This window comes from Pelodiscus sinensis, unplaced genomic scaffold (genome assembly GCF_049634645.1).
Source record: "Pelodiscus sinensis isolate JC-2024 unplaced genomic scaffold, ASM4963464v1 ctg62, whole genome shotgun sequence".
Classification (NCBI taxonomy): domain Eukaryota; kingdom Metazoa; phylum Chordata; order Testudines; family Trionychidae; genus Pelodiscus; species Pelodiscus sinensis.
Window position 1 is genome coordinate 300,782 of NW_027465946.1, and position 13,905 is coordinate 314,686.

Here is a 13,905-nt window from a genome sequence, read left to right on the forward strand (position 1 = left end):
CTCCGCTGCCTCGGGCCCCTGGAAACCCTGATGGCTACATTTTGGTAGGATACATTACGGGAATAAAAGCAGAGGTGATGGGGGGGGGTGATGCCCCCTGCCCCTTTGCAGGATCAAGACCACCGCCTGGAGGCAACAGACACAACACTCGCAGGCGGCCAGGGGTGCAGACTCGTTTTCATCTTGCTTTATTGTGCCACAACCACTGGGGTTAAAAAAACCAAACGATCCCCCAACCCAACACCTGAGAGACCAGGTCACCAAGCAGCTACAGGCATCAGCAACTCTGCCTCAGCCACTGGGAAGGGGAGGGGAGGGGAGGGGAGGCCCCCCCGCTTGAATGGGTAGCGCGGGTGCAGAGCGAGGAGAAATCAGCAAAAACTCAGAGTGAAAGCCTGAGCCGCCAGGCGTGGGAGGAGCCGGGCCCCTGAGGGACCAGGCCTGCGGAGCTCATCGTAGGAATGAAGCCAGGGAACGCAGACACGCTTTGTGCTACTCCTGGAGAGAGAGGGGCGGTGTGTGCGTTAACCAGTGCTGTGTGTTACACCGGAGAGGGGCTGTGTGTTATCCCGGAGAGGGGCGGTGTGTGCGTTAACCAGTGCTGTGTGTTATCCCGGAGAGGGGCGGTGTGTGCGTTAACCAGTGCTGTGTGTTACACCGGAGAGGGGCTGTGTGTTATCCCGGAGAGGGGCGGTGTGTGTGTTAACCAGTGCTGTGTGTTATCCCGGAGAGGGGCGGTGTGTGCGTTAACCAGTGCTGTGTGTTACACCGGAGAGGGGCTGTGTGTTATCCCGGAGAGGGGCGGTGTGTGCGTTAACCAGTGCTGTGTGTTACCCCGGAGAGGGGCGGTGTGCGCGTTAACCAGTGCTGTGTGTTACCCCGGAGAGGGGCGGTGTGTGCGTTAACCAGTGCTGTGTGTTACCCCGGAGAGGGGCGGTGTGTGCGTTAACCAGTGCTGTGTGTTACCCCGGAGAGGGGCGGTGTGTGTGTTAACCAGTGCTGTGTGTTACCCCGGAGAGGGGCGGTGTGTGCGTTAACCAGTGCTGTGTGTTACCCCGGAGAGGGGCGGTGTGTGCGTTAACCAGTGCTGTGTGTTACCCCGGAGAGGGGCGGTGTGTTACCCCGGAGAGGGGCGGTGTGCGCGTTAACCAGTGCTGTGTGTTACCCCGGAGAGGGGCGGTGTGTGCGTTAACCAGTGCTGTGTGTTACCCCGGAGAGGGGCGGTGTGTGCGCGTTAACCAGTGCTGTGTGTTACCCCGGAGAGGGGCGGTGTGTGCGTTAACCAGTGCTGTGTGTTACCCCGGAGAGGGGCGGTGTGTGCGCGTTAACCAGTGCTGTGTGTTACCCCGGAGAGGGGCGGTGTGTGCGTTAACCAGTGCTGTGTGTTACCCCGGAGAGGGGCGCGTGTACCAGTGCTGTGTGTTACCCCGGAGAGGGGCGGTGTGTGCGTTAACCAGTGCTGTGTGTTACACCGGAGAGGGGCTGTGTGTTACCCCGGAGAGGGGCGGTGTGCGCGTTAACCAGTGCTGTGTGTTACCCCGGAGAGGGGCGGTGTGCGTGTGCGAACGTTGCAGCCGTCTCTATGTGCCCTGCGTCCGACATGAGGGGCTTGTGTGTGCACGGGGCCCCTGGCTCACAGCAGGGCTGTGTCTGGTTTGTCCCCCTCCAGCCGGGCTTAGGATCTGCCTGCGGTGAAGGCCGGCGCTGAGGGGGGTCCTCTTGCAGCATGTGGGCTGGGTTCTGCAGGGACAGGCACTGCTGGGGTCACCCTCATCCTCTCCCCCCTCGAGGGCTCCCGGCTCAGAGCAGAACGTCAAGGGCACCCTGGGGACAGCCCAGCCCTTGGGCCGGGGCAAGAGCCCTGGTGTGCCCTGTGGGGCGGCACGAGCCAGGAGCGGTGCTGGGGGCTGCGGAGGGGGGTTCCTGGCACTACCCTCCGCTCACCCCCAAAGAGCCTCTGGGTGGGAAGTGCCGGGGGATCAGGCCCCTCCCCAGGCTGACGGGTGGGAACAAGGCACGGAGCCCTAGGTCAAGCTTCCATGGCCTCCAGCTCCCCGCCATCTCCCCTCCCCCGGGCATGTGGGGCCAGCTGCAGGGAAGAGGGAGCTGCAGGGCGGCAGAGCTGACTCCGAGCCCAAAGCACCGTGGGGCCGGGAAGCCAAGGGTTGGGGGGAGGGCTCCTCCCATGCTGAGGTCACAGTTGGGGGGCAGGCGGGCCCTTCTTTCCAGCCCCCTTTGGGCCCAGGGGCCTGCTCCAACCAAGAGGCCACCTGTGGCATTAACGCCTCCCTGCGGCTCTTCGGCCCGCACCGGACCCCTGGGGGCAGTTCTCAGCAGCCAAGCTCACCCCATCGCACCCCGCAGAGGTGCAGGGGTTGAGACCCAGGGCGCCCCCGCTCTCTTGCCCACCCCTGCTCGGGGGGGGGTTGAGACCCAGGGCGCCCCCGCTCTCTGGCCCCCCCCCCGCAGAGGTGCAGGGGTTGAGGCCCAGGGCGCCCCCGCTCTCTTGCCCCCCCCCCCGCAGAGGTGCAGGGGTTGAGACCCAGGGCGCCCCCGCTCTCTGGCCCCCCCCCGCAGAGGTGCAGGGGTTGAGACCCAGGGCGCCCCCGCTCTCTTGCCCACCCCTGCTCGGGGGGGGGTTGAGACCCAGGGCGCCCCCACTCTCTGGCCCCCCCCCCCCGCAGAGGTGCAGGGGTTGAGACCCAGGGCACCCCCGCTCTCTTGCCCCCCCCCGCAGAGGTGCAGGGGTTGAGACCCAGGGCACCCCCGCTCTCTTGCCCACCCCCGCAGAGGTGCAGGGGTTGAGACCCAGGGCGCCCCCGCTCTCTTGCCCCCCCCCCCGCAGAGGTGCAGGGGTTGAGACCCAGGGCGCCCCCGCTCTCTGGCCCCCCCCGCAGAGGTGCAGGGGTTGAGACCCAGGGCGCCCCCGCTCTCTTGCCCCCCCCCCCGCAGAGGTGCAGGGGTTGAGACCCAGGGCGCCCCCGCTCTCTTGCCCCCCCCCGCAGCGGTGCAGGGGTTGAGACCCAGGGCGCCCCCGCTCTCTGGCCCCCCCCGCAGAGGTGCAGGGGTTGAGACCCAGGGCGCCCCCGCTCTCTGGCCCCCCCCGCAGAGGTGCAGGGGTTGAGACCCAGGGCGCCCCCGCTCTCTGGCCCCCCCCGCAGAGGTGCAGGGGTTGAGACCCAGGGCGCCCCCGCTCTCTGGCCCCCCCCCCGCAGAGGTGCAGGGGTTGAGACCCAGGGCGCCCCCGCTCTCTGGCCCACCCCCACAGAGGTGCAGGGGTTGAGACCCAGGGCGCCCCCGCTCTCTGGCCCCCCCCCCGCAGAGGTGCAGGGGTTGAGACCCAGGGCGCCCCCGCTCTCTTGCCCCCCCCCCGCAGAGGTGCAGGGGTTGAGACCCAGGGCGCCCCCGCTCTCTTGCCCCCCCCCGCAGAGGTGCAGGGGTTGAGACCCAGGGCGCCCCCGCTCTCTTGCCCCCCCCCGCAGAGGTGCAGGGGTTGAGACCCAGGGCGCCCCCACTCTCTTGCCCCCCCCCCCACAGAGGTGCAGGGGTTGAGACCCAGGGCGCCCCCGCTCTCTGGCCCCCCCCCCCGCAGAGGTGCAGGGGTTGAGACCCAGGGCGCCCCCACTCTCTTGCCCCCCCCCACAGAGGTGCAGGGGTTGAGACCCAGGGCGCCCCCGCTCTCTTGCCCACCCCTGCTCGGGGGGGGGGGGTTGAGACCCAGGGCGCCCCCGCTCTCTGGCCCACCCCCACAGAGGTGCAGGGGTTGAGACCCAGGGCGCCCCCGCTCTCTTGCCCACCCCTGCTCGGGGGGGGGGGGGGGTTGAGACCCAGGGCGCCCCCGCTCTCTTGCCCACCCCTGCTCGGGGCGGGGGGGGGTTGAGACCCAGGGCGCCCCCGCTCTCTTGCCCACCCCTGCTCGGGGGGGGGGGGGGTTGAGACCCAGGGCGCCCCCGCTCTCTTGCCCACCCCTGCTCGGGGGGGGGGGGGTTGAGACCCAGGGCGCCCCCGCTCTCTTGCCCACCCCTGCTCGGGGGGGGGGGTTGAGACCCAGGGCGCCCCCGCTCTCTGGGGGGGGGGGGGGTTGTGCTAGGGCTGGGGGGGCAGGTTACTGCCTGGTCGTGCTGGGTCCCTGCGCTGCTGGGGGCGGATGGGGAGGCAGGGCAGTAGAAGAGCACAAGCCGAGCTCCGAGGCTTGGTTAACAGTCCGCAGCCGGGGCAGGGCGAGGAAGGAGATATACAGAGACAGCACGAGTGGGGGTGCCCCGAGGGGGCTCTTAAAGGGGCAGCCACCCCTTTGTCCCCCTCGCTGGCTCCCTAGAGGGCCGGGGGGGTCACCCCCTCCGCAGCTCTCGCAGCTTCTCCACCACCTTCTTCAGCGCGTGCTCGATCTCGGCCAGCACCACCGGCTCCCGCTCCTGGAGGGGGAGAGCAGACGGGGCCGTGACATCCAAGCCCCCCCAGCCTGGGGGTTACCCACCCTCCCCCCCCGCCCCACTCACACTGGGGGGTTGGGGCCCCACTGCCCCCCCAGACACGTGGACTCTGGTTCCTCTGCCTGGTTGGCCCTGCTCTCCCCCAGCAGCTGGGACTCCAGCACCTTTGCCCAGGGCACTCCAAGGGGAGCTCAGCAGCTGGCCCCGGCTCAGCGTGGAGCAGCGGCTCCCCTGCCCGCCAGTGGCCTTCGTCCCTGGGCTACTAGCCAGACTGGGGGGAAGCCCCTTGAGTCTCCCCTGGCAAAGCTCTGAGCCGCGGCGGCCAGGACCCCCGGGCGCGCCAAGGTGGGAGCTGGGGCCATGGCGGGGGAGGCTTTTCCACGGCCTCAACGGCAGTTTCCACCCATGGCTTGTGGCTGCTCAGTGATCCATGGGGAGCCCATGGGGAAAAAACCAAAAACCACACGAGCTAACCTTGTCCATAGCCTCCCTCTCCTCCTCCTCCTCCTCCTCCTCCTCGCGGCCACGATGCTTGCCCTTCAGGGACCCCTCAGCCTCGTGGTGTCTCTTCTCCAGCTCCCAGCCGGGCGGCTCCTCGCCCCCCTGCCACAGCGGCCTGTCCCCGTGGAGGCGGCTCCGCGAGTCGGAGATTTTCACGCCCTTCTCCTCCGCCTCGAACTGGGCTGTCTCCTCGTCGCTGGCCTTCTCCGCCATGCGCTTGGCCGGGCTGCCCTTCCTCTGGGCTGGGCCCGAGCGCTTCTCCTCGTCCTCCTCCTCCTCCTCCTCCCAGGCCTCGTGCCCACCGTGGTACTGGCCTGCGGGGTGGTACGTCCGCTCCTCCTCCGAGCTGTCCTCCATGCTGACGTGCCGCTTGGCCGGTGGCCCCGTTTTCTTACGGGCCCCGGGGCCCCGGGTCTCCCTCGCCTTTGGCGCCGCCCGTCTCGCCTCCTCGTGCCCCCTCTTCCTTTCCTCCTCCTCCTCGCCCTCCGCCAGCTCCTGGGCGCTACCCGCCCCGTGCGAGACTTTCTCCTCCTTCACCTTCTCCTCAACCCGCTCCGTCTTCTCGTACTCCTCCCGGGCCTCGCCCTCCTGCTCCCGCTCCTCCTGCACCGTCTCGTCCCGCTTCCTCAGCGCGTCCCCCGCAGGGCCCTCCTCCCTCTGGGGCCAGGCGCCGCGGCTGGGGGGGTGGGCAGCATTCTCTGGGGGCAGGGAGGGGAACAGTGAGGGTGTGCCCATCACGCAGCAGTCCCAAGGGGATGAGGGGACGTAGACCGTGAGGCCTGGCCCTCTGGTGTCTGGGTGCCCCAGCTCTGCCCCTGCCCCACACCTGCCCTTCGCGTCTCTGCTCTGAGCCTCAGCTTGGGCGCCAGTGAGAGCAATGTGGGGTCCTATGCCCCGATCCCACCTGGCACCCCCCCTCCAGGGGACTTGCTTCACTCTGGCCCCAAGGTGGGGGAGAGCTGGCTTGGGGGGCACAGGCCTTTCTCCTCTAGGGGGCGCCAGCTGCACTCCAGCCCCAGGGCAGGGACTGGCTGACTTGGGGGTGGGGAAATGAGGCCTTTTTCCTCTAGGGGCACCAGCCCAAGGTGGGGGGCTGGGTGCTAGGGGGGCAGGCAGTGGGACATGGGGCCTGCCCTACAGATCAGAGCCAAGCTGGCAACAGAGCCAGGAACAGGACCCGGTGTCCGGTCTCCCGTTCACGTGGGGAGGGAGGGATGGGCTCTCGGTACCTTCATGTACCAGCTCCCTCAGCTCCTTCAGCAGGTAATGGTGATGCAGCATGGCCAGGACCCTCTCGTCTGGAAGAGACAACAGGTGAACCCCCTCGGACGTGTGCCACGTTGGCGCCCATGTTCAACTCGTGCCATGGGGCCCACGTGCAAGCAGCTGCCCGGTGCTCTCATAGCTCTGTACGATCGGCTCCTGCAGTGGGGCAGGGTGAACTAAGGTGGGGCTGGGGCTGTACACACGTCGATGCCACGCTGGCCCCTGAGGACAACCGGAGACCCCGTGGCTGGGCAGAGCACCCCTCGCTCTGTGACCTGGGCCCCGCATGGTCCTCAGTGTCACAGCAGCCTCGGGGCTGCTCCAACGCTCGCTGCCCCCTATGGGTCCTGGGGGGCAGGGAACAGCCACAGGGCAGTGCGCTCCGGGCACGTCTCTGCTCTGCCCCCTATGGGTCCTGGGGGGCAGGGAACAGCCACAGGGCAGTGCGCTCTGGGCACGTCTCTGCTCTGCCCCCTATGGGTCCTGGGGGGCAGGGAACAGCCACAGGGCAGTGCGCTCCGGGCACGTCTCAGCCACAGGGCAGTGCACTCCGGGCACGTCTCTGCTCTGCCCCCTATGGGTCCTGGGGGGCAGGGAACAGCCACAGGGCAGTGCGCTCTGGGCACGTCTCTGCTCTGCCCCCTATGGGTCCTGGGGGGCAGGGAACAGCCACAGGGCAGTGCGCTCCGGGCACGTCTCAGCCACAGGGCAGTGCACTCCGGGCACGTCTCAGCCACAGGGCAGTGCGCTCCGGGCACGTCTCAGCCACAGGGCAGTGCGCTCCGGGCACGTCTCTGCTCTGCCCCCTATGGGTCCTGGGGGGCAGGGAACAGCCACAGGGCAGTGCGCTCTGGGCACGTCTCTGCTCTGCCCCCTATGGGTCCTGGGGGGCAGGGAACAGCCACAGGGCAGTGCGCTCTGGGCACGTCTCTGCTCTGCCCCCTATGGGTCCTGGGGGGCAGGGAACAGCCACAGGGCAGTGCGCTCTGGGCACACCCCCAGTCCACCCCCTTACACCAGTTGCACATTATTTGCTAAGGGAGAATGGCCCAGCCCCATTTCCCCACCCCTCTCCCCAGGGCAGCCCCATGAGAGCAAGCGGGGCTGCCGTCTCGCTGTCCCACCACAGACGGGCTGGGTCCTGGCTGAGCCGGGGGCTGACCCCACAGGCACTCACCTTTCTTCAGGACCTTCAGGCAGTCGCTGGCGACCGGAACCGGGCTGGGCTTGGCCAGGGTGTCAGCCAGCACGTCCGTGATGCACCTGATAACCTGGCCGAGGGAGAGGTGATGGGAGTGGGCTTGGTCTCCACATGACACCAAGCAGCCCCTCCCGTCTGCGGGGGCCTGTCAGTTTCTGGCCGTAACAAACGTGGGTCATGTTTTCCGGAGCCAGAGGCCTGCCTCAGTTTCCCTGCCCATGGTGTGCCTCTGGGGATGCAGGGCTGGTAGGACCGTCGTGGCTGGCCTCAGACCGCTAAAGCCAGCAATGAACCGGGTCCCACACAGACGGGTGGAGATGTCGGGAGGTAGCACTGAGCCAAGAGACCAACCCAGCCCTGCTCAGCAGGGAAGCGGAGAGTGGCAGTGGGAAAGAAAGGCCAGGAAAGCACAGGCCCCAGGAAGTCGAGATGGAGGAAACCGTGAGAAGGCAAAAACCCCAAAGCTTTTTAGGGGCAGCTGCTGGTGCAGCATGAGGAGGCCAGGATGCTGGAGGGGGATGAAAGCATACAGTTCCCATGAGGCATTGCAGAGGCTCGGCTCAGCATCAACCCACAATCTGATTTCTGCCAACACTGGGCTTTTCCCATGGAGAATTGCGATTGACCGGAAACCCCATTTCCAACAGGCAACCGCTAAGCGGCCCAAGTCCTTTTAACGTGGGCAGGGCCATGTGGCATCCTTACGCTACCTCACAAAAGAAGCAGCTGACACTATGGCTGTCATTCATATTAATCCCTCACACTTGTCAGGGAAACCCTTTCCAAAGGAGGGCAGGACCTTGTATGGGGGAAACTGAGGCACATAGCTGGGCCATGGCTTCCTCAAGAAGAGGCCCCGAATCTGCTTCCTCCACTGTGCCCTACCCCCGCCCACGCTGTTTCTTACTGACACTCGCACCGGAGGGTACATCTACACAGCAGTGCTATTCCGGAACATAGTGCACGTCTACAATGCAAGCCATTGCTTCAAAGTGACATCGACCTGGAGGAGTTCTTACCCAACTCCTGTAACCTCACTTCACGAGGAAGAGTGCTCTTCCTTCAACTCCTGCTGTGTAGACAGCACCAAAAGCGAAATTAAGCTACAGGCCAGCCTCTAAGTCCAAGATAAACTCCAAAACACCTGGGCTGTGTCTACACTGGCATGAATTTCCGGAACTGCTTAAAACGGAATACTATTCCCTTTTCAGTTTTTCCGGAAAAGGAGCGTCTACATTGGCAGGCTGCTTTTCCGGAAAAGCCCTTTTTCCAGAAAAGCGTCTGTGGCCAATGTAGACACGCTTTTCCAGAAAAGACTACTGGGTGTCTACACTGGCCCTTTTCCGGAACAGTGTTCCGGAATAAGGACTTATGCCCGAGCGGGAGCAGAATAGTTTTTCCGGAATAGCGACTGATTTTGTACAGTAGAGCGTCGTTGCTTTTCCAGAAATTCAAGGGCCAGTGTAGACAGCTCGCAGCTTATTCCGGAAAAGCGGCTGATTTTCCGGAATAAGTGGCCCAGTGTAGACACAGCCCTGGACTTACAGCCAAACAACTTAAAGTGGGGGATGTTTTTCCCTGTGGCTGACGTCCCTTTGCACAGATTATTTTGGTGGGTTTTTTTGGCGTGACCTAAGAGCGGGGGCTGGAAGGACTCCTAACGCATCGGCTCCCACAAGCATTCCGTGTGGAACAGAGGTACACCGGGGGCGACAGCGGGGAGGCCCTGTATTTCGACTTCAGCTACACAACTGACGTAGCGGAGGTTGAGTAGCTTAGTTCAGCTTTAGCCCTGTTGTGTAGACCTCGAGTGCTGCAGGGGAAGGAACAAGCAAGCCTCTGGGGGGAACTGTTCTTCATTATCCTCACCTTTTTTGTAACAGCCCTTCCCATAACTTACTGGGAGACTTATCGGGTCCCCTCTGGGCCTTCCTGGGTCAGGAACTAAGCAGGCCCTTTTCTTCCTAGGCCAATTTTCAGACCACACAAGCCCTGCACAGCTGTAGGGGAAAGCCTGGAAAACGTGACTCGCACCAAGTTCCAGAGCAACAGGCAAATCAGAGGAGCTGAAAATGTTTAAAAAAGCTCATGAGGATGAAGACAAATCTCCCAACTTTTTAACGTTTGATGCTGGCGACACCATAAATAGACAAGACAGACAAATACCCAGGGGGCCCCCGGCTCTCCCCACTGGACCACGCTGGGCTGGTTTTCCCCCTAGTTAGCCCCTTTCGGCTTCTTGCTCCTTTCAGGGGACATATTTGGTCTGGTCTATTTAATTCCCTCCTGACTTGTTTTGTTTTTACCTTTTCCTCTTCCTCCGAGCGCTGGGTGGACAGCGGCAGAGAATGGGCTACAGAATAAAAGAGAAGAGGCGATTTATTGTTCCATGCTCTCACTGGTCAGCAATGCAGGTGCTAGAACATTGCCTCTCCACCACTTCTATGGCATTTCCACCAGGAGGGTGTAGCCGTAGCTCTTAGAGGCCCTAGCTTGGATCCGGGCTGCACAACCCCAGAGTAAGAGGCAGCCCCTGCACCCCAAGAGCTCATGGTCTAAACAGACAACTCAAAGCAAGCACTGTGCTGCCGTTTCCACATGGAGAAACTCAGGTGCAAAGACACTAATTTGTTCAAGATCACACAGGCGTTCTCGGGGGGAGGAGGAGTGTGCCCAGCCGACTAGACCAGGGGGTGGAACACAGGGAATCAGGACACCTGGGTTCCATTTCCAGCTCGGCCACTGACTTGCTGGATGACCTTTGGCCAAGTGGCCGCCTTGCTCTGTGCCTCAGTTTCCCCACCTGTTGAACAAAGCAATGCAAGTTGCTCCGCCCTAGAAGGGCTTGAGAACTGGGCATGAAAAGTGCCATGTATACACAAAGCTTCTATCATATCACCGATCACATGTATTAGGGAAGTGCCTGGCAGCCCCGTGGTGCTTAATGCTGCTCAGACCCAGAGCAAAGAAAGAGCTCATGGGCTCCATTGCCAATAGGTGGGAGGGGAAACTGAGCCAGCCCCGGTTTGGTTTACAAAGGGCAGCACCTGTTCACATTACAGCTGGGACAAAGACTCTCCTGGCTGTGCATCCTCCTCCCTGCACCAGCCCCAGCTGCTCCCCCCTTGCCTGGCTGCATATCCCCCATGCCAATCATGGCCTTAGGATTCGGTGCATCACAGCAACACCTAGCCCCAAACCTGGATCATCCCTACAGGCTGCACAGGCCCCCCCCCTCCCCCTGTCCCCAAGGCCAGAGTGAGAGACAGTCCCTGCCCCGAAGAGCTTGCAATCTAAACAGACACAAAAAAGGGAAACTGAGGCACGGAGCAGTCATGTGACTGGCTCCAAGCACCTGGAGCAGAGTCCAGTCCCCCAGGCTGGCAAGCGAGTGACCCTGCATTGGGGTCCTCCTACACAGCCAGACAAAGGCAGAGGGTAGCTCCTGCTAGTCATGCGGGTCCCCTTCCTGGCAGCCTGTGACCTGAGCCCAGCACTGGGGGGGAGGGGGCGGGAATTGGTCCCTCCTTGAAGGGGGGGGGGAATCTCTTCCTAGTGGGAGCAAATGTTCCTAGGGCTCCAGCTGAGGCCGCCTGCAGCCCTTGGGGGTGGGGTGGGGCACCCGTGCCTCCAGGGGCTGCTCCCTCACCCCTGACATGGGGCCCCCGGGGAGCAGCAGGGCAGCGGGCGATACTGGCTCATTGCAGCCACTAGGGAGATGCAGCCACCTCTGGGCGGGCGCAGCAGCTGTTTCCACAGGGAAGCAAAGACTAATGAGTCTGGCCAGGCGACTCCTAGCTACCAGCTCCCCCCCCCCCCCCCCCCCGGGCACTGCCACTCGCCCCCTCCCCCGATAGCGCCCCCCACGGCTGCAGAAGGGCCCATTGCTCCGGCCAGGCAAGGCTGCAGGGGGACGCAGGAGCCTCATACAAGGCTGGTTTGTAAGGGCCGGAGGCAGAGCCCCCCCCCCCCCCCGAGACCTGGACCAACCTGGCTCCCAGCTCCGGGCTTTGCACCTGGAAGTCCGGGCCCGGTCTGGGGTCAACGGGGCAGGCGGGGGGGGGGAGGGGGCAGGTGAGGCCTCTGCCTTTCCCGTGGCACTGGCCGGCGGGGCGGCCGCTGGAATGGACCGAGGGGGACTCGGGTCAATCTGTCCCCTCCCCCAGCGCCTCTGTCCGATGAACCGGGGGGGGGGGGTGGATTCCTCGCGTGTCACACGCCCCCACGCTGCCCAGACCCGGGCGCTGGGACACTGCGGGGGCGGGGATTCCTCGCGTGTCACACGCCCCCGCGCTGCCCAGACCCGGGCGCTGGGACACTGCGGGGGGGGGGGGATTCCTCGCGTGTCACACGCCCCCGCGCTGCCCAGACCCGGGCGCTGGGACACTGCGGGGGTGGATTCCTCGCGTGTCACACGCCCCCGCGCTGCCCAGACCCGGGCGCTGGGACACTGCGGGGGGGGGGGGGATTCCTCGCGTGTCACACGCCCCCACGCTGCCCAGACCCGGGCGCTGGGACACTGCGGGGGGGGATTCCTCGCGTGTCACACGCCCCCACGCTGCCCAGACCCGGGCGCTGGGACACTGCGGGGGGGGGGGATTCCTCGCGTGTCACACGCCCCCGCGCTGCCCAGACCCGGGCGCTGGGACACTGCGGGGGGGGGGATTCCTCGCGTGTCACACGCCCCCGCGCTGCCCAGACCCGGGCGCTGGGACACTGCGGGGGTGGATTCCTCGCGTGTCACACGCCCCCGCGCTGCCCAGACCCGGGCGCTGGGACACTGCGGGGGGGGGGGATTCCTCGCGTGTCACACGCCCCCGCGCTGCCCAGACCCGGGCGCTGGGACACTGCGGGGGGGGGATTCCTCGCGTGTCACACGCCCTCGCGCTGCCCAGACCCGGGCGCTGGGACACTGCGGGGGGGGGGGATTCCTCGCGTGTCACACGCCCCCACGCTGCCCAGACCCGGGCGCTGGGACACTGCGGGGGGGGGGATTCCTCGCGTGTCACACGCCCCCGCGCTGCCCAGACCCGGGCGCTGGGACACTGCGGGGGGGGGGATTCCTCGCGTGTCACACGCCCCCACGCTGCCCAGACCCGGGCGCTGGGACACTGCGGGGGGGGGGATTCCTCGCGTGTCACACGCCCCCGCGCTGCCCAGACCCGGGCGCTGGGACACTGCGGGGGGGGGGGGGATTCCTCGCGTGTCACACGCCCCCGCGCTGCCCAGACCTGGGCGCTGGGACACTGCGGGGGGGGGGGGGGGGGGGTAGAGCCACGGAACTCACCTGCCGCCCGGGCCCGGGATGGAACCGCCCCAGCCCCGCGAGTGGCTTTGCGGGCACCATCCCGCCCTGCTCCCGGGCACCCACCCCTGGCCGGGCTGCGGGGCCCGATCCCGCCGCTCGCCGGAGAGCAGCCCCCGCCCGCTGTCCCGGGTCCTGAAAGCAGCGCCCCGCGGGCCGGGCCGGTGCCGGGGCGCTTACCGGGCCAGCAGCCCAGGAGCAGCCAGAGGCCGAGGGCCAGCATGGTGCGGGGCAGGAGCCGCGCCGGAGTCGCCCGGGTGCAGCCGTCGCGGGGCCCGAGCGCCCTTGTCTCTGCCGCGGGGCCGCCCGGCGGGATTTTAAACGGGAGGCAGGAAGGAAGTGACGTCAGCTCCGAGGGGGAGGGGACCCCAGCCCCACCCCCCAGAGTCTCCCCCCGCCGCAGACCCCTCCCACCCCAGATTCCCCGCCCCCGCCCCCACCCCCCTCCACAGCCACAGACTCCCCCCTTGGCACTGGGCCCAGGCCAGGAAGCCCTGCCCCGCCACCCCAGGCTCCAGGCTGGTCACCCCGCAGCTCCAGGCCGTCAGTCAGGAGTGACTCCGGGAACATGTCGGGATTACACCCAAATCCGAATCGAGGTCCGCCCCAGTGACTCCCAACTTCCCCAGACACTCGTACCCCCACCCTGTGCCCCCCAGCTCCCCATCTGCCCACAGAACAGGGCCCAGCCCAGCCCAGGGAGCACATGGCCTGGCCTGTTTGCCCCTAACTGCAGAGCAAAGGGATTGAACAGGGGCGAAAGAATCCTAGAACACTAGGACTGGAAGGGACCTTAAGAGTCATCGAGTCCAGCCCCCAGCCCTCACGCAGGACCCATCTAGACCATCCCTGATAGACATTGATCTAACCTACTCTTCAGTATCTCCAGAGATGGGGATTCCACAACCTCCCTGGGCAATTTATTCCAGTGTTTCACCACCCTGACAGGAACTTTTTCCTGATGTCCAACCTAAGCCTCCCTTGCTGCCGTTTAAGCCCATTGCTGCTTGTTCTATCCTCAGAGGCCAAGGTGAACAAGTTTTCTCCCTTCTCCTTGTGACACCCTGAAACCTGAAAACGGCTCTCATGTCCCTGCTCAGTCTTCTTTTTTCCAAACTAAACAAGCCCAGTTCTTTCAGCCTTCCTTCACAGGTCATGTTCTCTCGACCTTTAATCATTCTTGTTGCTCTTCTCTGGAC

At 65.3% G+C, this 13,905-nt stretch overlaps 1 protein-coding gene across 1 annotated transcript; it reads right to left on the reverse strand.

The window, feature by feature from the left end:
* Window positions 1-3,997: 3,997 nt before the first annotated feature.
* Window positions 3,998-13,047, reverse strand: CCER2 (coiled-coil glutamate rich protein 2). The gene is made up of 6 exons (XM_075917206.1): window positions 12,887-13,047; window positions 9,708-9,754; window positions 7,378-7,471; window positions 6,164-6,232; window positions 4,908-5,632; window positions 3,998-4,415 (listed from the first exon to the last, which is right to left on the reverse strand). Exons 1-6 carry the CDS (start codon window positions 12,927-12,929, stop codon window positions 4,332-4,334), a joined length of 1,062 nt encoding a protein of 353 aa, XP_075773321.1. The 5' UTR covers window positions 12,930-13,047; the 3' UTR covers window positions 3,998-4,331.
* Window positions 13,048-13,905: the final 858 nt, after the last annotated feature.